This window comes from Strix uralensis, chromosome 3, assembly GCF_047716275.1.
Source record: "Strix uralensis isolate ZFMK-TIS-50842 chromosome 3, bStrUra1, whole genome shotgun sequence".
NCBI lineage: Eukaryota > Metazoa > Chordata > Aves > Strigiformes > Strigidae > Strix > Strix uralensis.
Window position 1 is genome coordinate 117,789,812 of NC_133974.1, and position 21,397 is coordinate 117,811,208.

Consider the following 21,397-nt stretch of genomic DNA (forward strand, 5'->3'; position numbering starts at 1 on the left):
AGGTGAGGGCAGCGGCGGCGGTGCCAGCGGCCCCCCCCCCGCCCGGAACTACAACACCCACAGCGCCCCGCGGCAGCGGCGTTTCCGTGCGGCGGCGGGGCCTCCCCGCGGCGCCGCGCCCGGCGGATGGCGGTGGTGCGGAGCATGGGGCCGGAGCGGGTCTGTCCTGAGGAGCCGGGGCCGCCGGAGGCCCCCGACGGCGCGGCGGGCTGGAGCGGTGACGAAGAAGAGGAAGAGGAGGAGGAGGAGGAGGAAGGCGGCGGCGGGGGGTACTTGTACCAGCCGCTGAGCCAGGAGCCGGAGCAGGGCCCCGGCGAGGCGGGCCCCGCCGCCGCCGCCCCGGCGGGCTGCACCGAGGCGGGCCCCGGCCTGCAGGAGCGGCTGCAGGTACCGCCCGGCGCCTCCCCCGGGGGTGGAGGAGACCCGGCGGCGGGGCGGCGCGGTCCCGCGGGCGGGGGGACGGGCCCGACCCCCGCTGCCCGCCTTTCTTTCCAGATGCTGAGGCTGCACCTGCCCGACCCGCCGGCAGACAGCGAGGAGGAGGAGGAGGAGGCGGCGGCGGCGGAGGGCGCCGCGGCGCAGAGCAGTCGCAGCTCCATCCCCATGGACGCAGGTAACGGCGTCTCCAAGGGGGCCCTCCCGGCTGCCCCGCACGGGGCTCGGCCACGGTCTCACCCCCTCTCTGTTCCCAGAGCACGTGGAGCTGGTGAAGAGGACGATGGCTAGCGTGAAGCTTCCCACCCTGGGCATCCCGGCCTGGGCCACCCAGATCTCGGAGGACCAGTGGAAGGACGTGGTGCAGCGCACGCTGCAGGCCCGGCAGAGCCTCAGCGGCCCCAGGCCCGAGTGGAAGTGAGGGCCAGGCCGCGGCACGGGGGGCGCTAACCCCGGCTCTCCCTCGACCGCACAAGGCGAGCCGGGCGCGTGCTGCCTTGGAGCCGGGCGGTGACGGGACTTGCCAGCGTCGACCTTCCAGTTTCTCCCACTGACATTGTCCAGCTTCCCTTCCTGCTCCTCTTTCCTGGTTCTGGCTGGTGCGTAAGTTGCTGTGATGTCCATGTGTTGGCTTCCTCTGCCTCTGAGGATCCCAGCTGGTTTCCATACTGGAGGGAGGGGTCTTGGCCAGCTTTGCCCAGATTCCCTTGGGACAAACACTGGATTTGTCCCCATGCTGTCGGTGCTGGAGATGTCCCTCTCCATGCTAGGGCCCCTCCTCCTAGCACAGGGGTTGTGTGTTGGAATATCAGAGGTGGAGCCCAGTGTGTCTTTCCAAGAGATTGGTTTTATTTAGTTCTGTACATACAGGGACATCTGTACAAAATCCAACACTTTCATACTATGTAATGCTCTACTGAAAATAAAGTACACCATATGTACATATGAACTGTAAGCAGCTTAATACTTGTGTCCAGGGGGTGAATGCAGTAGTTAGTTTTGCTTGTTCCCTTGGGAGAAGGGAGCCAGGTGAAGTGGAAGAAGCAGCTCCAGTTCTGTCCATTTGGCTGATGTGGGGAAAGGCATAGGCAGAAATGAGCAGCACTAACGCTAGAAACCAAGTGTTGAGCGAGGGGCAGCTGTAGCGTGGCAGATGCAGGTCTGCGTATGAGCAGTACATGTGGCAGAGAGGGTGGACACACTCCCCCCTTTCTGACATGGTCCCCTTCTTAGATGTCCAGGACACTGGAATGAATAGGCAGCAAACTAATGGCAATGTGAAGGTACTAAGCCTAAGTTCCCTGACCCAGAACAAGACACACAAAGCTATGAGAACATCGAAGCTGTACAGCATGTAGTCATGATGCATTACAGCCCTGCCCCTGCTCACGGCGCGACCCCGGCAGCATTCCTCTGGCCATGCTCGGGGACTGCCAGCAGAGACAGACCATCTGCAGGACGGTGACAGCCTCTGTGCACCAGAAGTCTGTTCCTTCTGCAGGCAGAACAGCCCGCAGCAGGGAAAGGCAGCCAGCCCCTGCCTCGCAGCAAGCAGGCTCAAGTGAGGGCAGACGCATGCTGTAGCACTCCAAAAATGAGGTGTCAGCTTATAACGCAACGCTAAGTGGACAAGTTGGAAAGCCTGTACTGCAACAGGAAGAAACATCCTCCCCAGGCCGAGCCCTGCTGCGGGTGGTGCGCGGCAGTCCTCGTCTCCGCTGTGCCCTGAGACGCCTGCTGCTCCTGTGCACCATTCGGCATCACCCAGTGCATGTCTATATGCTGTGCCAGGCGTGAGGTAATTGATTGGCAGCTGACCATGAGCTCGGACTAATGTTCAAAATATGCAATAACCTCCCTGAGGTGTTTCGTAAGTCTCCTGATGAACTGGCCCATTGCATGAAGCAGAGGGGAGGTGGGGTCCTGTGTGACTGTAGGTGATCTTGCACATAACTCATGCTTGCCAGCTGCTCCTAAGAGATGGTGGCATGCCTAATGAGGGCTGAACTGAAAGACAGCTGAACAGGGCAGGGGGTACAGGATACACACAGAAAAAACAGCTTAGTTTGGGTTGGAGGAAAGATGTGCTGCACACCAGCAGTAAGATTAGAGGGGATGAACCTCTGATCTGGGAATGGTTTACTGGTGAGGACAAGCAGATACACCAGGACCTTCTGCAACATCCCACGATGCTGCAAAGCAGCGTCAGAGTAGCACCGACCCCATAAGCTCCCTGCACTATTGCAAACCCACTTAAGCTTATGTGTCAAGAAAGCAAGCGCAGCAGGTGAAAAGCGAGGAAGACTCCCTTTTCTATCACAAGCCAGCCTCTCTGAGGTGGCACCTTGGCCTGGCACTGAATCTGCACCACAAAAGACAGGGGAGAGAGCTGGACCATAGTAGCACCCAAGTGCTGTGCAATCCCCCACGCTATCAGCAAGTGCGATCTAAATGCTAAATTAGCAAAAGTCCCTGATGCACCATATGATAACTAACAAGGGCCTCAGGCCACAGCAGGTGCCAAAGTAACAGGGCGATGCGAACTTTGCTCAGAGCACCCACAGAAGCAATTCAGCAGTAGCACCTAGCCATTGATCATAAAGAGGAGACAACTGAATACTCGGAAACTCAGCCTGGCCCCGTAACATGTATCCATTGCTTCCACTAGTTTGCAGAAATTACTTTAGCAGCACAAGCTTCCTAGAAACCCTGGCCACTGCAGAGCTAAGGATGGGATACAGTGACAAAGGGAGAGCTGCAGGAGTATTTTAATTGAGCAGGTAGAGGAAGAAAGCAGAAGTCAGTGGCTGACACCTGCTACAAAGCGGGAAGTTAATTCTGGGCCCACGATTAATCCCAGACACCAGGATGGAGACGAGTCAGCACGGACCAACACAAACAGCTGAAGGAATTCACTTTCCCACATGAGAGCTTCTAAGGATGCTCTAAAGGGAGGGCTGCAATAGTATGTAGTGCTTGCACCCAGCTTTACTGGGGGTGGTGAAGCACTGAACCCCCACTCCACTGACAGGGGAACAGAACAAGGGACTTGAAGCAAAAGAAAGGTGGAAGCGAACATCTCCTCTACTGTACGTGAGACCCTCCAGCTACAGAGCTGCATCCCAAGGCAGGGCGGAGAGGCAGAAGAGCCCCCACAAACTCTGCCGCACACTCCTGCCCCGAGCTCAGCCTGACCTCTGATCACTGCAGGGCTTGGCTGCTCAAGCAGCACAGGGGCAGGCATGGTGGAGATGGGCACTTGGGGCTTGTAGCAGCATGCTGAGCCACGCGCTGCAGTCTCTGGCCAACACAGAGCCTGTGTTGCAGGGCAGCAAGGCTCTGCCTCCCAGCCAACGCAAGAACCAGGCGGCAGCTGTAAATGAAGCGAGTCCTGCCTGGGCTGATACAATCACAGGTCAGGCAGGCTCCCTTCACGCACGCACACCCAAGGTGGAAAAGCAGGAGGAAGGAGGAAAAGGAGGAGGACACGACAGTGGTGAGATACAAGTTATAACGTAAAACCAGATCTACCCTGGAGGGATGTGGATGGAGTGGAGGACAGGCACAGCTCACCATGTTCATTCCTTATTTATACATGAGAACCAAGTGCATTTCCATGACCCCTGGGGGAAAGGGATGGGGCAGAGCTTCCCGGGCCAGCTCCTGAGCCCAGTCAGAGAGCCTCCTGGCTTGAGGTGAGAAACTCTTCTGCTCTCTTGTGGGCCTCCAGGGCTTTTATAGTGTAGACATCCTGAGGAAGCTCAGATTTCCGGCGCAGCAAAACTTTCTCTTTCTTAATGTCTTTCAGCATCTACAGACAAACCAAAGGAGTCAGGGATCAGTAGCAAACCCCTCCATCCCTTGAGCCTCCCCATTCTCTGACTCCAACTGCTCTAGGATATGCTGGATGACACTGCAGCATGCTGCGGAACAGGCTGAGAGCCAAACACAGACCAAAAGGACACAGAAAAGTCCCACTTGCACTTTTTCCAGAGTGGGAAGGTTAGATAAACTCCACTCTTCAGACTACAGGTTGATCTCTAATGATCAGGGGTGAAAGTAGGGGCATTTACCCTAGAACACTTGGAAAGAGACAGTTCTAGCTGCTGTACCCTGGCCTGACTATGCTGACGTCCTGGCTGGTCTGGGAGTAATTGTGGAAGGACCCATCACCTACACACCTGCACAGCCTCTGTCTCCACTGTTTTCTTCAGTAGCTGTATATCCTCCGCAGTTGGAGTCTCCGTTTCCATACAGCAGACAGGAGGCAACGGTGGAGGTGCATAATACATGGGGTACTGCAGACAACAGAGACAGCTGGAGAGTCAGCATGCCATCCAACACCAAGCCTCTCCCCCAGCATCCTGACACAGCACGTTGCACTTCTTCCAGCCGCTCTCTCTAGCGCCCACAAAGGTAGCAGTAGGTACACAGACCTCTTCTCCTACCCATTCCTACCTGCACCCTCTGAGCCACAGCACACGGCATGTGAAGCCACAGCTGAGAGAAGAGTCCATAAACACGTACATGCTCTCTATATGGCGTTACTTAAGAGGTCAGTGCTACAGAGGGCCAGGCTGGTAGAACGCTGCCAGCACTCCCAAGACACTGGGTTTTGGGAGGGACAGACCACTGCTGAAGCTGTGTGCACAGAACTCAGATCAAGTGCTAGAGCCCGGTCTCAGGAGCTGAGGAAGCAGGTCAAGACCCCCAGCATGTTCTTGTCTCATTCATCCTAGTTCCTGCTGTTACTCACCTGGGGGTTCAGTCGGGCCAGCTCTTCTATTTTCTGCCACATTTCTTCTCGTTCCTTCATCCTGAACCTTCCCCTGCAGAGAGAGAGAGAGAGAGAAAGTGTGAACTCCTGGGGAAAGCGCAGCTTTTGCTCATAGGAAGACAAAAGCAAGAGACAGCAGAAAAGTGCAGGTGAGGGGAAGAGCTGCTCTGTCCTTCAGAGAGCACTAACTCTATCTACAGGTGAGATGTGGCAAGAAGAGGGGACACACTGCAGCTAGCAAGGGGTAGGCAGGCACACTCCTTGCTCACCTCAGAGCACAGGGTGGCAGCAGTGGGCCGCACGGGTACGTTTTCCCTGGCTTTGTGCTGCAGGAGTGGACCAGAGCAACTGGTTTCTGGAGTAAAGCAATGACACCCGTTTGGATGTCAAACACACAGTTTCCTGGTGCCCCATAGATGCAGAGGGACAAACTGCCATTTCCAATAGAGCTGGGGCTCAACTGCCCGCAGTTCCCTCTCTCTCTGGCCATAACACACCAGAGAGCTGCCCAAACCCCCAGGCACAGCTCTTGAACTTGGCACAGATTTTGGCACAGACCTTAAGTGACCGTTCAACTGGGCTACCTGTAAATCCCAGGGCAGTGAACGTTCCCTGCAAACAGAGGTGAGCATCCACCACTCCTTGTTATTCTCTTCTACATTTTAAACATCTGCACTAAAATCTCTGCTTTATTTCTGATTTTAACTATCTGGCTTTCATCACAGCTACTGGTCTCTTTAGTGCCCTATCTATCCATGCTAAGGAAGTTCTTATACTCTGTAATCACCTCACACTCTTGAAATATATGTAAGAAAGGAGGCTAAAATGAGAACGAAGCTGTCAAGCATTCAAGCAGCAGACTACTCCATCAGAGAACATAGGGTCAAAAAAAAAAAAAATCAACCAAAAAAACTAAACCCCAAATAAATAACCCACACCTCATTTTTTGACAGAACTCCCGAGATCTCTGCAGGGGACTGTGACCAGGAGTTAGCACTGATCTTCCCTAACTCCTTCCTGCCTCAACCCCAGTTTCTCCAGAATCCTTTTTAATGTCTGGTAAACAGAAGCATACGTATTACTACAATCTTGCCATTGGAAATGTAGACCAATATGTCTGTCCACAAAGACCCTCACGTTGTGAAGGCCACTGCCCCTCCAAAGCAATGCTACTGCCACGCCATGTAAGGGTTTAACAAAGCTCATTTTGTTTGGCTGGACTAGATCACATTACTGGCCTGGTACACAGTGAGCCAAGGGCACTCAAGCAGTCATTCAGCTCCATGCATCTGTAGCACCAGTTCTTTCCTTCCAGATCAGCAAAGCAGTCTGAACAGCATTGGGGAAGCCATCCATTCCTCATCACACTTCAAGGTCCACCAGTTTACCTGTCATGTGCTCAGCTGATACTGCAAAAGACCACCTTACAAAGAGAATACCTGGTCTGACTAAGAGCAGTGCTTCTAAAAATCTGAAAAGCTTTACACCTGTGATCACTCTTTTCAGCAAAACAAGTATTTTCAAAGAATGAAACAAAGTTTTGTCTTTGTTTTGATGCCGCGTTGACTTAACTGTAGTAGTATAGCTGTCCAACATGCCTCTATAGGGGAAGCTTTCTCCCAACCTCATCAATCAGCCTGGCCCTACCTCCTACACTAAGACATTTCCATTGCAGTTTATCGGAAAGTGTCACTCATCCATGTGAGTCTTTGGAGAATCCTACCTTTTTAAACAGCAATGCCTCACAGGATAGTGCTCCCCCTAGCCCTGCTTTCTAGGTGATGTGCACCTCATCAGCTCCCTTCATTCCTGACCCCATTACTAGCAGTATGAGAAAGCCACTGGCAGGACATCTGGAAAAGAAGGGAGGTATCTTCTTCCCGCTGCTGTGGCCTACACAGGAGGAGGCAAGGTAGCTGCTACCAGAGAGGTGTCAGGGTGGCACCAGGGCATGCTGACACCATGCTTCTTGAAAGGCAGTGTTCAAGGTTCTTGCACTTTTACAAAAGAGCACATTCAGGACAAGACACTATCTATCTGTCCCAGCCTCCCCACTGTTTTCTGCAGGGTTCTGGTAATTCAAACAGCTTCAAGATGTCTGGGGAGATTAGTAAGGTGCAGTCAGTCCATCTGCACTGAACAGTAGAGATCCTCCCCACAAGTCCCAGGGAGAGTCTGTCCCTCCACGACCAGCCTTGGTTGCAGCTGCACAGCCAGGGGTGAAGCAATGACAGGCCTGAGCTGCCATGTCTCTTGTAGGCATGGTAACTAATTAAAAACATGGCTAAGCCTTTTCTGAGCAGGCCTCTCAACATCTGGTTGCAGCCTAATTGTCTACCTACAAGCTCTCTCCTTTCCACTGTTTCACATTTACTGGCTTTGTTTGCACGTGCAGTCCTTCCCACACGTGCTGTTTTCTAGTTCATACCACAGGGTCTCTAGCAGCTCATTGGGAAAAGACTTCCCAGGTCTCTCTTCCTTTTTCTGTCTATGCTAAAGAAGCTGCAGCATTTTAAACTTGTCAGTCTCACTGAATAAGGCTGAGGTCCTGTGGAAAAAGCAAGGCATCGCACAGTTAAAGGTCAATCCTGCATTACTGTGATTCAGCCAGCATTCCCACAGGCAGCCTTCGGCATGCTGCTTTACTCTGGAGGCACTTGACATCACAGCCTTACAGGTTTTTATTAGGAAGAAAAGTACTATTTCTACTCAGTTTAAGTCTCTGTGTTTGAAAAGAAAATGGCAATTGACTGCAATGCCACATCACTGTCCACCAACATGCATGGCCTGCAGTCAGCTCTGCCAGGAGGGCAGCAAAAATGAGCTGCAGATGCAGCACGTCTTCTCCACTGGAAGGGAGGCAACAGGACCTGCTGCTTACCAGAACAGGTCGCAGCATTCTGCGGAAAGAAGGGCAGGTAGGGGAAGTGCAGGAATGGCACCCCAAACTCTGAGGCAGACTCTTCAGCTATGAAACGGTCTCATTCCACTGGGCAGACACCACTAAACAACACTTTCTCCTGCCTGTGAAACATGCTCTTTCTAACCCCGTTCATTTCAGCAGTGACTTAATTCTATTACACTCCAGAACATGCAGCCACAGTGTTAAGTGCACATGGATTTGCTTATATTTCTTGGATATTTTGAAGACATGGAGGGAAAAGATGACATTTTCACAATGGACTCAAGCAAAGAACTCAGACATACTGCTCTAGTAAACCCAGTTTCTAATCCATCTTCCCAAGTGCATGCTCTTTTCCCCCACAATTGTCCTACGTCCTGTCCAGTCCCAGACCCCTTGCCCAACAAACCCCGATCTCACTTCTCCTCCTCTAATTTGTTCTCTTTACCTATCTCATTCCTATTATTTGTTGACATTAAGAATAACACTACCACCCCCACCTCTTCAATGTACCTCTGCCCAAATTCTCTACCTCTCTTCTACTTCCTTGCCCAGACAAGCTGCTCTTCCCCCCCAGCCTGCTATCCTACCCCATTCCCTTCTGCCACCCATTTCCCTTTCTAGTTGTTTCCCAGCCTGTCCCTACACACCTTTCACAACATTCTCTCCCAGCTCTAGCATCCCTGCAGAGGGGGGCCTTTTCACACTTCTCAAGCCAGGAACAGCTGCTAAAGCTGTGTTAGCAACAGCAGAGTTCTGTTTTCATGTTTTCACCTTCATGTTTCAGCCTTCTTGTTTTCACCCAGAAAAGCCTCCTTAGCTGGGCCCCTGTGGCAGGGAAATTCCACTTAGCTAAGGAATTGTATCACGCTCACTGTAGGTAAACTCATCTTAGATTCAGCTGCTAAAAGACATTTTTACATCCCTCCCACGAAGCTTTCAATTGACATTTTACCAAATTTGGTTATCTAGGAGAGCAAAAGGTATATCCTTGATAAAAACCCACAACAAGGTTTTCTGAAGCATAATTAAGCAGAGAGGCACTAGAGAAAAAAAAATCATCTTAATGGGAGGAGAGAACAGTGCAGCTCTACCCATTCATTTCTTGGACAGCTCTGAGCTGCTTTGATGACCTTTTCCAGAACAATCCTCCATCAGCCACACACCAATGCTGGGAACCATCACCCTCACCAGGTCAGCATGGGTAGAAGCTAAACAGGTAGAAAAAACTGATGGAAACACCAGGTAGATCTCACAGTAAATGTGCTGTCACTGTGACTTAAAATATATGTGCAGACATTTGTGGGCTTCACAAATGCCTAGAATGGCGAAAACCAAAAAATCTTGCTTGTTCCCAATTTAGATGTTAACAAAACCTTAATTTCTCCATATGCAGGTTACCCATCCCCAAGCTCCGATTCATATCTCAACTTTGTTATTTATTACTATTTGACAAAACAACTAAATGTATCCCAGAATTCCCCACTGCCAGCAAGGGTTAGCACTGCTCTCCCCACCATCACCCTTGTGGTAGCCCTGGCTCATCCAGGAATAAGAAGCACTATTTTATGTCACTAAGCCAGCAGAAAACAGACCCAGGGGAAAAAAAAAAAAAAAGTTTCCTTCTAGCTTACTGAACTGACTCAGCTCATCAAGGCAAGTCATACAAGCACCAAAACCAGCACAAAGGAAGCAGAAAAAGCAGAGTTTTTTCCGCTTTACAGCATCATGGCACAAATACTTCCTGAGCTCAGATTTTATCTCCACCAACTGCTCTTTGAAATTCCAGGTATTATTCCATCTTTATTACTGAAAAATTGAAAGCGTCCTGTGGCATGAAAGATGCATTATGCCCACTGCAGCAGAGCTGTTCAGAAAAGTCTTTCTAAAGCAGCAGGATTCCACTGGTGTCACTAAGAGATACACAATCTGGTAAATATTTCCAAGGCAGAGCATAAGTGTCTCTACAAAGCAGAGTATCCTCTACATTGCAATTTATTTCCTCATGACCCAGCAAACTCCGTCACTCTTTTCCAAGCTACCTGCTTCAGCACAACTGAAAAGATTTTTATCAGGGCACACATTTTAACTCTTCTCATCCCTGCGCAGTTATTGCTGAGGAATCCTACTTTTTGACAAAATGATTTGCACCACCTTTCTACTTTCCCTCTCCCTACTGGCATCTACCATCTATTACTGTACCCCAAGAAGAATCCAGGATGAGCTCAAGTTACTTGGCAAGAACCTCTTACTCACTTCTGCTTCTCTGCCTTATATTGCTGCGTGCAGTCATCAAAAAGCTTTTGGTTCATCTCCATGAAGAGCTTCAGTGCATTGTAGATCAGCCCATGGATTGTCCTGCAAAGAAATGAGGAAAGGAGAACAAGTCATGATGGTATCCTCCAGGTTCTCAGCCCTGAGTTAGCACCAGCAGCACAGACAAGAGCTAACAGCAGCAGCAATTCAAGTACTACAGCAATGTGACAAAAGACAGTCCCAGCTTGTAGCATGGGAAAACCCCCTCCACAAACACAGCAGACTATTGCACAGGGAGAAAGAGACAGAGAAGACAACAACCACTGGGACAGGTTTGCTCTACTGTGGTCAGACTAATGAGTGCAAAAGTATGCATTCATGCATTTATTTCTTGTGGTTAAAAACTGGAAAGGAGGGATGCTAGGGATCTGCTCAGGGCTGTTCTCAAGGGGCTTTACCTAACCTAGCTTTAGTGTCTCCCACAGGTCGCCTTGCATTGGGCTGTCCAGTATTCAGTCATAAGCTTTGTCACTGAGCTGCCCAAAACACAGGCATTCAGCAGCCCTGTAGAGACGGGAACCAGCACAAAGAATACCACAGAAGAAAGCTGACTTTATGTGTCTGCAATTTATGGATAGGTTGCACTGTATGTGAGCTCTCTCTGCAACAAGGACTCTCCTGGGGAATAAAAACAAGTATTGAAACTGTCTCGGAAATACCTGCCCCAGAGGCAAAAGACAAAAGACTCAGTAGATTGAGCTCTGTGCCTTGCCAGCTCTACAGAGGGAATAAGGAAGAGAGCTACAGCCCTGCTGGACTTATGCAGGCTGTCTGACAAAGTGTTGAAGTAGACGAGCTATGGGAAGGAAGAAAAGAATCTGAGGTACTCAACCTGCCCTGAGAAGATGTGGCTAGTGCTAAAACAAAGACAAGGAAAAATAAGAGGAAAACACCTTCAGAACTTCCTCTGCCATACCACTGGGAAGGAGACAAGAAGACAGAAAGCAGAATCATGAATCCTGACTGGTGCAAGAAGGAAACAGAACTGGTGAAGGGTTTCAGACAAGAACATAACGTCCTTTTCTGAACTCTGATCAGGAGGGGCAGTAACACTGAGTGACAGTGTGTCTGTGCACATCTGCACACACACGTGTGCGTGCATGCATGTATGTGCCCATGCATCTGCCTGTTGGTGCACATGTGTGTGCGTCTGGGTGTTTGTGTGCATTCATGTCTGCATGTCTGTGTCTACCTCAGTCTTTAGAGCACCCCTGACTGGTGGCTTAAGTTCACGCTTCCTGATACAACAAAGAGAAGGAAGCAGTCAAGCAGCAGACCAGTGGGGAGCTCTCCGCAAACAAGTTCCACCTCACAACCCTGTCTTTGCTACCACAGTATACTCCTAAACCCTGGATGACCCAGCCTCCCTAGAATTAATTATTTTGCTTTTTTACACCCTCTAGAATAGGGGAAGATAACTTTTTTTTTGTCTTGTGTTTTTTGCGGGAAGGTTTTAGGATCTTGGCTGTGGACCAAGTATTTTTAGCTGATTCATTAAAAGGAAGTGAATTTTACAACTTGAATTAATCAGGTAAGGAATAAACTGACGAAGCAGTCGGAAGAAAGGAAGTTAGTTAATGGGAGAACCATAAAACAGATTAGTTTCAGGGAATCAGACACAGTGGGCAATAATTTGACATGGGACATCTGCCTGGTTAGTTCTGCCTTCTCCATTCTTCCTGTACTCAAGGAGTCAGGCACTGCACTAGCCAAGGCCTCTGGTCATGGAGAGCATATGGGTGATCATTAGTTAACAAGCGGCCAGAAGTCAGCTGGAAAACCTACTGCACACCTCCAAGAGACCAGCAGCATTACTTATATGCAGGTATCAAACTCTGGGTAGACCCAGTGGCCCCAAGGCGGGTCACTGCCCGTGCCTGACCCCTTTCAAGAACCAGGCCACTGTGGTCCGTGGCACTTTTCCATGCTGATACTACTAACAAGCCCTCTGGCTCAGCACCCAGTGTCACTGAGCACCATGCGTCATTGCACTGTAGGAGCATGCCCCGAGATCTCTAATAGGTCAAGCAATCTTGCACGCACAGCAAGTGCCAGGGCATGTGAAAAGACCTACTTGTTCCAGTGACTCTTGGAGTTCTTGTAGAGCGCTGGAAACATGATCGGGAGAATTTTGGCTGCGTTATCGCTGATCAGGCTCATGATATATTCGTTGTTCCAATAGTACAGTGCTCGCTCTGCCACCTGCAGTGGGAGAGAAAGCCATCCTTGGAGTAACACCTGTGGTGCACAGGTAAACTGTGCAGTGCTGAGACTAGAGCCTGCCACCACCCAGCTGAGGAGCAAATGCTTCCCCACAGAGCAGGCAGCAGTGCTGACTTTCACCAACTTCTACAAGGCCATTCATCCCTGCTGCCCAGCCTTCTTTCCCTTAGCTTCTGCCAGATATTTTTCACTTTCCTCATGTTCTTGACCAGGCAAGCCTACTCTTGATACACGGATGACTCCAGCACCTTTTACACAACACTTGAGGACAGTAATGTCATCTACTCCAGGTCCCAGCTCAGACTAGCTCCAAGCCTCCTTTGTTTCCTCAGAAATGTCCTCTGTAAAGCTCCATTCCTTCCTGGCCCTACCCACAATATAGTCTCTTTGGGCTTTGGAGCATGCTTGTCATCAGGCCCACAATTCATCCCCTCATTTAGTAAGGGTGAAAATATGGAAAATCTTGGGGCAGTCATCCTGCTCTAACAAGACAAACAAGTCTAACAAGTTTCCACATAGTGATAGATTCAACCACAATTCTTCATATTTAACCACAAACCTGGGCAATGCAGATCACCAGGCTAATTTCTACATTTAGCGCTAGCTTGAGAATGGCTTAAAAACCTAGGAAGAGAGACATCCATTCTCAATTTTATATTTCAGATGGAGAACTTGCTATATCCCCTTAAAATATCATTCCACGTGAGTAAACAAAGTGAAACTCGCCTCGTGTTCACTTACCTAGCTTTGGTTTCCAGCTATTTGATCTTTTTAAGCCTTTGTCTGCTAGATTAACACACAATTCACTCAGAGAAAACTCTCCCCCACCAAGGTGTTCAGACTTACCAAGAAGTCAATTCCTACTTTTGCTCTCAGACAAGCTGCAGATACAGAGACTGTTCAGCCTGATTGTATGGGACACCTTTGGGGTTAATTTTCTTAGACTGTAAAGTGTTTGCACCTTCTTCAGGCTTTTCAGTCTTGTTTTTCAAAGTTGGCAGCAGATGAGGGCTGCTATCAAGTACAGAATGCCTCTTCTTCAGCTTTTACCCTACTTTATTCAAACTCCTTAGTTCCCTATGGTAGCTCCTTCCATGTCCAAAGGTCATGTTACTCCTTTTGTTCCCATCGCCACACCAGTAAACCATGTCCAGCTGGTTTCCATCAGGCTCCCCTAGTCCTTTTAGGAAACTGATCTTTTACATACACATGTGACCTAGACTGACCTTATTTTTGGCTTGTAAACTCATGACTTTGTATGTCTCTGTACCAAAAGACATAATGAAGCCAGTCTGCCTCACTGTGCAGTCACACTCACTCTGGAGGAGGGCTATGTTGCTAACACCCCACCCATACCTGGGTCAGCCACGTGTTTCACCAGCAAGCTATTTTCTTCCTGGGCACTCTTCATGGCAACCTAAACCAGCGAGCCAAGAACATCTGCTAGGAGCTACTAGCAGGTCCTACCACCCTGGACATTTTAAACCTTTTAAGACTACCAGCCACAGAGATTGTTTTAGACTGGTACTACAGCCAGCTTCCCTTCAGTGAGAACAAGAAAGAAGCAGGCTTTATCACTTTTTCAGTATACCTCACTCTTCACCACCTACACCAGAATAATAAAAAGAGTCTGCACAAACACTTGATGGATCTCCTCTATGTTTGCTAGCCAAAACAGGAGGTGGCAGAGCACCCCTGCTCCAGCTCCAGTCTGCTGCAATACATGGTGCTGAATAGCACAGTGCAGCAGGAGGGGCTCCACTGATCTGCTTTGTTTTCTCTTTGGATGAGCTTGCTCTGTGGTTGTGGTGAGGATTCTCACCGCCTCCCACCACATGTCACCCCAATACTCACCCTGGTCACACCTCCATGTGCCACTGTTCCACAAAGACAAGCCCAAAAGCTGTGGTGTCACCCTCACATACCAAGTGGGTTACAAGCCAGTGCCCTATCCTCCCTAAGCTGCAACCCACCTGAAAGTGTGGGCTGGAGACACACTTGGCCAACTGCCTGAACAAGGGCTCCATAACTTTCACAAACTCAGACGGCTCAATCACGTCCAGGATCTCCTCCAGTTCATTTAAAAACATCACCTCCTTGGGACTGTGAGTTTTCGGCCAGAACTTCAGCAAGCCCACAATCACCTGAGTGAGGAGGGTACAGAGACAGTGTTAGAGGCTGAACGTTAACCCCAGCTGTAAAATAAATTTTTAAGGGTCTTCTCACATCAGCAGAGGGCAGGAAGTCACAGGAGAGACTTTCTCAGAAAGTCATGGTGTGTTACAAGGGAAGAAAGAAGAGAAAAGCCCAAACTCTGCCAAGTTACACACAAGACAGCAGCACTACCCAGGCTGCTATGATTCTGTACTACAAGCACAAAGCTTAGAACCACTTTTTTTTCCCCAAACACTGCTTAACACTGAAGGTTCAAACCAGTGTGGGCAGCAGCTGGCAGATGGTGCAGAGCAACCATGGAAGATCAACTAATAAATTGGAAATGCTATGGAGAATGTCACTGAGGAATCATTATTCAATACACCGCAGAGCTTGAACACTGGGGAGCACCCAATAAATAATGCAATGGACGGGTTTGGGACAAGGAGAAGGAAGTACCATTTCACACAAAAGTAATTGGATTACGGAGCTCATTCCTGCAAGACTTTGTGGAGACTCAAAGTCTAAACAGACTCCAGAAAGGAGTAGACAAGTTTATGGAGGCTACACCTAATGGTGATAATTAAATACAACAATGCAGATGCAACTTTTGGCTGAGTAAACTATTACTTACAAGATACTGGAAGAACATACTAGGCTATATCCCACTTGATTTTATTTATTTATTTTTAATATCACTTCCTTCCCTGCCCATCTGCTTCTAGACACGGTCAAAGGCAGGATCGAAGATCCTGCAGACCTTCTCACTGTTGGAGCCATTGATATGGCATTTACAGAAACACTAACTAGATTCACACACAACTGGCAGTCGGAGTTGCTCTTTCAACTGTGTGTACTTCAGCAACCTGAGCCTGAAGCCAGCACTCGAGAGGAAGTTCACAGCAGTGGAGGGATAGTGAGCAATACAACAGCAAGATTAGAAACATCTGAGCATTATGTTTCCACCAACTCAAGGCTTGAGAAGCCAACAGTTTGGTATCCTCAGTGTTTGTCATTACTGAGGTCTGCCATTCAGGTAAGAATTAGCTTCAGTGATTCACATGTAATTTCTCCTACAGCTAAGGTGGTGCGAGGTGTGTTAACTCTGTCTTTGCTATTACTAAGCACATCTAAGGCCTTGCTCACCTGGCAGTCATTCAGACTGCTGTTAAGGCAAGAACTACCACGTCAAGCCTTGCTGAGCAAGCTTCTGGGAGGCCCACTCTAAGCGAGTGTGGACCTAGCGAGTGACCTGGCCTCCTTCCAGCACTGGTGGCACCGTCTCTTAGTGCATTCAGAGCCTTGCCGATTCACAAGCCCTGTAATTCTTCAAGACTTCAACAACCCCAGTCATCTCAGGAGTCTGTTCAAAACCTTCACAAGCAGGATGCTTCAACAGGACACAACCTGTGGCAATAAGGCCTTGGTATGTCTGGTTGAGACCCAATGCAACACTCACTGAAGGTAATGAAATTGGGTCATCCCACTGCTTTTCACAAGCACCAAACAAGACCTGGGTCTCTTATCTAGGGGCCACTAACCCCTTACCCAGGAAGCAGTGACAAGCTTTGGAGCTTTGCTATTTGAATAAGCTACAAAATGAATCCTGGAAATATTGACAGATTTCTACTTATCTCTTCTCCCTCACCCTACAGTAAGTGCTTTGGCAGGAGGCTGTTGGGCTGGATGTCAGCCACAGGAAGTATTCAGTATGATCAGGAAGCTACTTTATGCAGTCTGTTTCAGATCAGGCTTTTGGGAACACAGGAAATGGAGGACCCACATTTAAAGGAAAAGCTGGGAGGTCTGCTTCAGCATTGCTAGTGTCAGAGCTGAGGAGCCAGAAAGCTGACAACAGCTGACCAGCTTCCACCGAGCACAGTCAGGCTCACCACGAATGCACGCATTTCAGCCAGAGAACAGAACGACCTCAGCTAGCATTACTCATTAAAATGCTCACACTTTCTGGGGCTCCCTGCTACAGTGACACAAGCATGCGTTCTTTGGCCATCTGCTGTTTTGAGGCTGTGCAGCTCAGCTCTGTAGAAGACATTTCCTGGCCTGCAGTGGGTGGAGAAACACTTGTCTCCTGCTTGCACCCTCTGCCAAGCCAGCATATAGCCTGGTTAACACTGCAGGTCTGCGGAGCCAGTAACTGGAATATGTAAGATACCATCTACACTGCTCGCACGTTTTAGAATCTGCTGTTTCCCAGCAATACATCCTAAAGGCAAATGTATCTACAACATGACTTAACACTATGGAGGTAGCAAACTGATGCTAGAGCAGGAAGGAGAATACTTTCATCAGGGAACAGGGGCTTGCCTAAGTAGACCTTTGGGTCCCAGGTTCCTAACCTCATCCCTACAGTTTTTCAGCCAACTCCAGCAGTCTGGAGTGAACTCTTACTATTTGAGGGCCCTCCCCCCAGCTTATGCTGGTTCCATCGGATATTAGATGGCCATGTGTTTTGTCTCTGCAGCATCTGTCACTAGCTGAAAGCTCTGCCCTGAAAGGACAGCTTGGTATAGTCTTCCTTCTGCTACATCAAGATCTGAAGGACAAAGAAAGACTATAGCCCACTTTCCAGAAGCTTTCAGGAGAGAATACTAAAGGCTTGAACATGAGCAGCATGGCCCTTTCTGCCCACAGAGTACCAGGCAAACCCAGTAAACAATCCAGTTGACTCCCAGCCTCTTTAGCCTTTTTTCACCCTTGATGTACTCTGAGGAAGCCATGAAGCTTTTTGGGACTTGACTGACACGCAGAGGTTAAGCAAGGTTACTCACTGGCTCTGTCAAGCTGCTGTCTTTCTCCAAGAACTGTACAACACAGTACGCCAACTGTAGGAGAAAAAAACATGGCAAGATTAGAGCTTCCCCATGTGTACCTGAGAATAAAGTGCCACCACCACCCTAGGCTGGAAGTCACATTATGCCCTCCACAATGTGTATGATGAGCAGATAGTTGCAGCTCCAAATGAATCCAGTTCTGATGGCAAGTGAAGGCTCTAAGACCAAGCAGGCAGGGTCTGAGCTCAGGACATTTGTGCAGCATAAAGGATAAAACCTGAGCCACCTAGAGCAGCCCACAGCTAATACATTTAAATGCAAGCACAGCTGCACACATGGGAAGGAACAAACCCAACTATCACAAAGCCCTGCCCCATAAAAATAAGGCTGGGAGAACAGACATCACTGCTCAGTACCCATACTTTTTCACTTCCTAGCCCAAGTCCTGATCTTCTCTACTCTTCTATTATGTATTCTGAATTGCAAGAAATTAATCTCTGTACCACTTAGCACACTGATTTCTCTGCATATCTCAGCAGTGACTAACAGCTGACACACCACACACAGAGGCTGATGACTGCAGCTCAGAATTTTACCTCTCTGGTTTCAGCAGGGCCCCAATATTTCACAAACTTTCAGCACAGAAAGGCAAAGCAGGCCATAGCATTAAGTCATCAGGAAATGGCAGGATACCCTCCTATCAGGCAGTGGCAAAAAGCACACATGCATACATACAGGCCCAGGCACTGCAAGGCTGGGACAAACCACCGCAGTAAGGGACTAGGGTGCAGCCCAAAACATCTCACAGCAAGAACTTTGTACAACACAGTAATGCAGCCCACTGAATAGCTATAAGCAAACCTGGACAATGGCTTTTGCATGAACCACATTCTGCCCTGGGAACTTGAAGCACTTCTCACCTGTGGGTGGTAGACACTGAGAGACTTCACCTTGTGCAGTGGTAATAAGACTCTGATGAGGAACATCTTGTGCTCTTCCTTCAGAGGTAAAGCAAACCCATTGATTATACTGAGAAGAAACAAGAGTCTCGTTAACATCTTTACCCAACAGAAATACAGTATCTCTCACCTCAAAAGAGCCAGTGGCTTTCCCTAGCTCTCATTAGTCACTTGAGAAAGCAACCACCAGAAGTGGTGTGGTCGCTGGGGCCTAACCTGCACACCACGCCCAGTGAGAGTGTTTCCTCAGCAAGCACAGCAGGGAAATGCCTCTGATGGGGCCTGGGCTCTGTTCTGTCCTGTTCTGTGCCAGACTGAGCCCACTCACACTTAAGCAGAACCTCTGGGGAAGGCCAGCACAGAGGCAGCCCAGTCCTCAAGGCTTGTACTTTACAGAACAGGAGGGTGGTGGCATAAGAGAGGGCTGCAAACAGAAGGGTTTTAATGGTTGGACTAGATGATCTTCAAGGTCTTTTCCAACCTTGATGATTCTGTGATTCTGTGGTAGTTTAAGCCATGGTGAGGACTGCCCACTGCTAAGGCTTCTCAGGGCTGTGAGGAACTCCTCTCTTTTACTGTCTGCTGAGGCAAGACTGTCTGCTGTCTGCTGTGACTGGACTCAAAAGAACAGGAGCTGAATCTGGTAGGAGAAGGCTACTGCTGCATTTATTGGCAGGCTGGAGAGTACTTTCACTGTGTGCTTCATCAGACTGAGATCCTCTGGAAGAGGTGGCTCCTGCAAGAACTGCTGAAGGAAGGCACTGCCAGTTCACAACACGCTGGACTGGGAGGTCTCACTCACTATGGGCTCTCTGGGACTTCTAAAAGTGCCCTTACCTTCCCAGAATCTCCAGCAGCTCTGCAATCCCATTGTGATGCTCTGTTTCATAGATGAACCTAAAGAGAAGAAAAGAATGAGAGATCACAGCCAAACGCTGGATACAGTTTGATAAGCAAAAGGAAGGAAAAAACCTGGGGACGGGGAGTTTTCTAGCAAATAACAGAACTCCAAGACAACCAGGTAAGGTGTAAGAGATAGAAGCAAATAAATTCATGGTCCCCAGATCAGCTAAAGTTCACAGGTCCCAACATTTGCCATGTGTGCTGAAGACAGTGCTATCACACCTTCAGTGCTCCTAAGCGCAGGTGAATGTTATCCCTACCAAAGTAGCGTGACAAAACTGAGTCACTTAGCTAATCACAGTCTGGATCAGAGAGAATCACAGCCTAGAACCCCAAAGTTATCTCACTGGATTGTCCCACTCATTCACTAGGCCAGTGGCACTAAGAAACATCTCACCTGTAAAATATATTGTTGATCTGCCGCCTCACATATGCTCGCAGACCCAGAAACTTCCCGTAGATCCTGTGCAGAATAGTCTTTAGGAAGTCTCGTTCTCTGGGGTCTTCACTGTCAAAGAGATCCAGCAGCTGTGGGGAGAGAAATTCAGTCAGTGTCTGCCTGTCTGGACAAAGCCATCAGCAACACTGGGCACTGCTCCTGCTCAGCAGAAGTGGCGTTTTCAGCTGAGTGATGCCTTCAGCACCCTGAGCACAGTGGTTGCTTCCCTGAAACGTGCAGTCTCCTAGTCACAAGCTGGAACCATCAGCACTTCTTTCGTCTTTGGAAACACAGTGATGGCCTGCACACTCTACAAAGCTGCATGTCCCTGGATTTCCCCTGCAAGGCTTCCAGTGCACCTCTCCAATGAGAGGAGAGTTCCATGGACTACAGCTCACACACACTCTTTCCCTGCAGAGAATTCTAGCTGCTCATTCAGGACAAGACAAAGTTAAAAAGAAAACCCACATCATCAAGCACCTGCTGACAAAGCTGGACTGTTTGCATAACACCTTCACCAAAATCTGCTGCATGTCCTCCATAAAGGTGGTGCGCAGTGGGAGGGGCAACGATTACTTACGGATAGTACAAACTTCTGGTCAATGTATTTCTTGGCTACGTTTGGTTGAAAGTCAGGCGATTCCAGGAACCGGAGGAAGAACTCATACACCAGCTATGGGGGAGAAGGAGAGATCACTTAGAAATCCCCCCTGTCCTCTCACCAGTGTTTACTTCAGATTTTAAATGTTTTCCTTCTCCTTAAGGACTTCAGGAAACGATCGAAAGTCTGAATGGGAGCACAGAAAACACAGCAACCTGTGTTTCTCCACCCAGAGGGATCAACTCAGCTGCCCTTGCTCTGATGGGCAGGGCGCTAGGGGCACATAACTGCCCAAGTCTGCATGAGAACTCATCACCTCAGGTCCCACCAAACACAACAGTAACCAACTCAGATGAAGACACTATAGACCTGGTAAACTCTTCTCCCACCTTCAGCCCACGTCTCTACAGAGAACCAAAACCTCCAGAGGAGATGGCAAAGGCTCAGGCTTCATTGGAAGCCCTTGAGACACACCAAGGAAAAACAGAAAAGCAGAGAAATAAAATGGGCCCCAGGAAAACACGTTGTGTCCTCTGCCTCCTGGGGACTGACTCCAGATTGGCTTGGCCCCACTAAACCACGCAAGCTGCATGCTGTGTCCCACTTGGAAAACAAAGGGCAGCTTGCTTTACGAAGGCTGCCAGTGCTGAAACAGCAACTTCTGGTCCTGCTGTCCTCCTCAGCAACTTCTGGTCCTGCTGTCCTCCTAGAGGGACAAGTCCATTCCAGGGCTGACCCTGCCTAGCGCTTCCGAGGGGCCACTAGGCCAAACAAGACTGGTGCATCCCAAAGGTCTGACTGGAGTTGAAAGAGCTATGGGGTCACCCATCCACAGGTAGGGCCCAGCTGCCAAGGACAGCAGCATAGAGAAAACTGAGGTGATGACCAAAAAATCT

The 21,397-nt window shown here is 49.3% G+C and overlaps 2 protein-coding genes across 3 annotated transcripts in view; one reads left to right on the forward strand and one right to left on the reverse strand.

Moving 5' to 3' along the window:
* The first annotated feature begins 101 nt into the window (after window positions 1-101).
* MEA1 (male-enhanced antigen 1) lies at window positions 102-1,384 on the forward strand. Its single transcript, XM_074864156.1, has 3 exons — window positions 102-387; window positions 496-613; window positions 693-1,384. The coding sequence occupies exons 1-3, from the start codon at window positions 127-129 to the stop codon at window positions 854-856; spliced, it is 543 nt and encodes a 180-aa protein (XP_074720257.1). The 5' UTR covers window positions 102-126; the 3' UTR covers window positions 857-1,384.
* Window positions 1,263-21,397, reverse strand: part of PPP2R5D (protein phosphatase 2 regulatory subunit B'delta) — a 30,970-nt gene continuing 10,835 nt past the window's right edge. For both annotated transcript variants that reach the window (XM_074864146.1, XM_074864145.1), the window contains exons 6-16: window positions 20,481-20,573; window positions 19,859-19,989; window positions 19,396-19,455; window positions 18,520-18,628; window positions 17,597-17,650; window positions 14,627-14,797; window positions 12,505-12,632; window positions 10,371-10,472; window positions 5,192-5,264; window positions 4,617-4,733; window positions 1,263-4,246 (exon numbers count right to left, since the gene is read on the reverse strand). In XM_074864146.1, coding sequence (XP_074720247.1) covers window positions 4,109-4,246; window positions 4,617-4,733; window positions 5,192-5,264; window positions 10,371-10,472; window positions 12,505-12,632; window positions 14,627-14,797; window positions 17,597-17,650; window positions 18,520-18,628; window positions 19,396-19,455; window positions 19,859-19,989; window positions 20,481-20,573 — 1,176 coding nt within the window. In that variant the 3' untranslated portion in view covers window positions 1,263-4,108. The remainder of the gene's footprint in view (window positions 4,247-4,616; window positions 4,734-5,191; window positions 5,265-10,370; window positions 10,473-12,504; window positions 12,633-14,626; window positions 14,798-17,596; window positions 17,651-18,519; window positions 18,629-19,395; window positions 19,456-19,858; window positions 19,990-20,480; window positions 20,574-21,397) is intronic.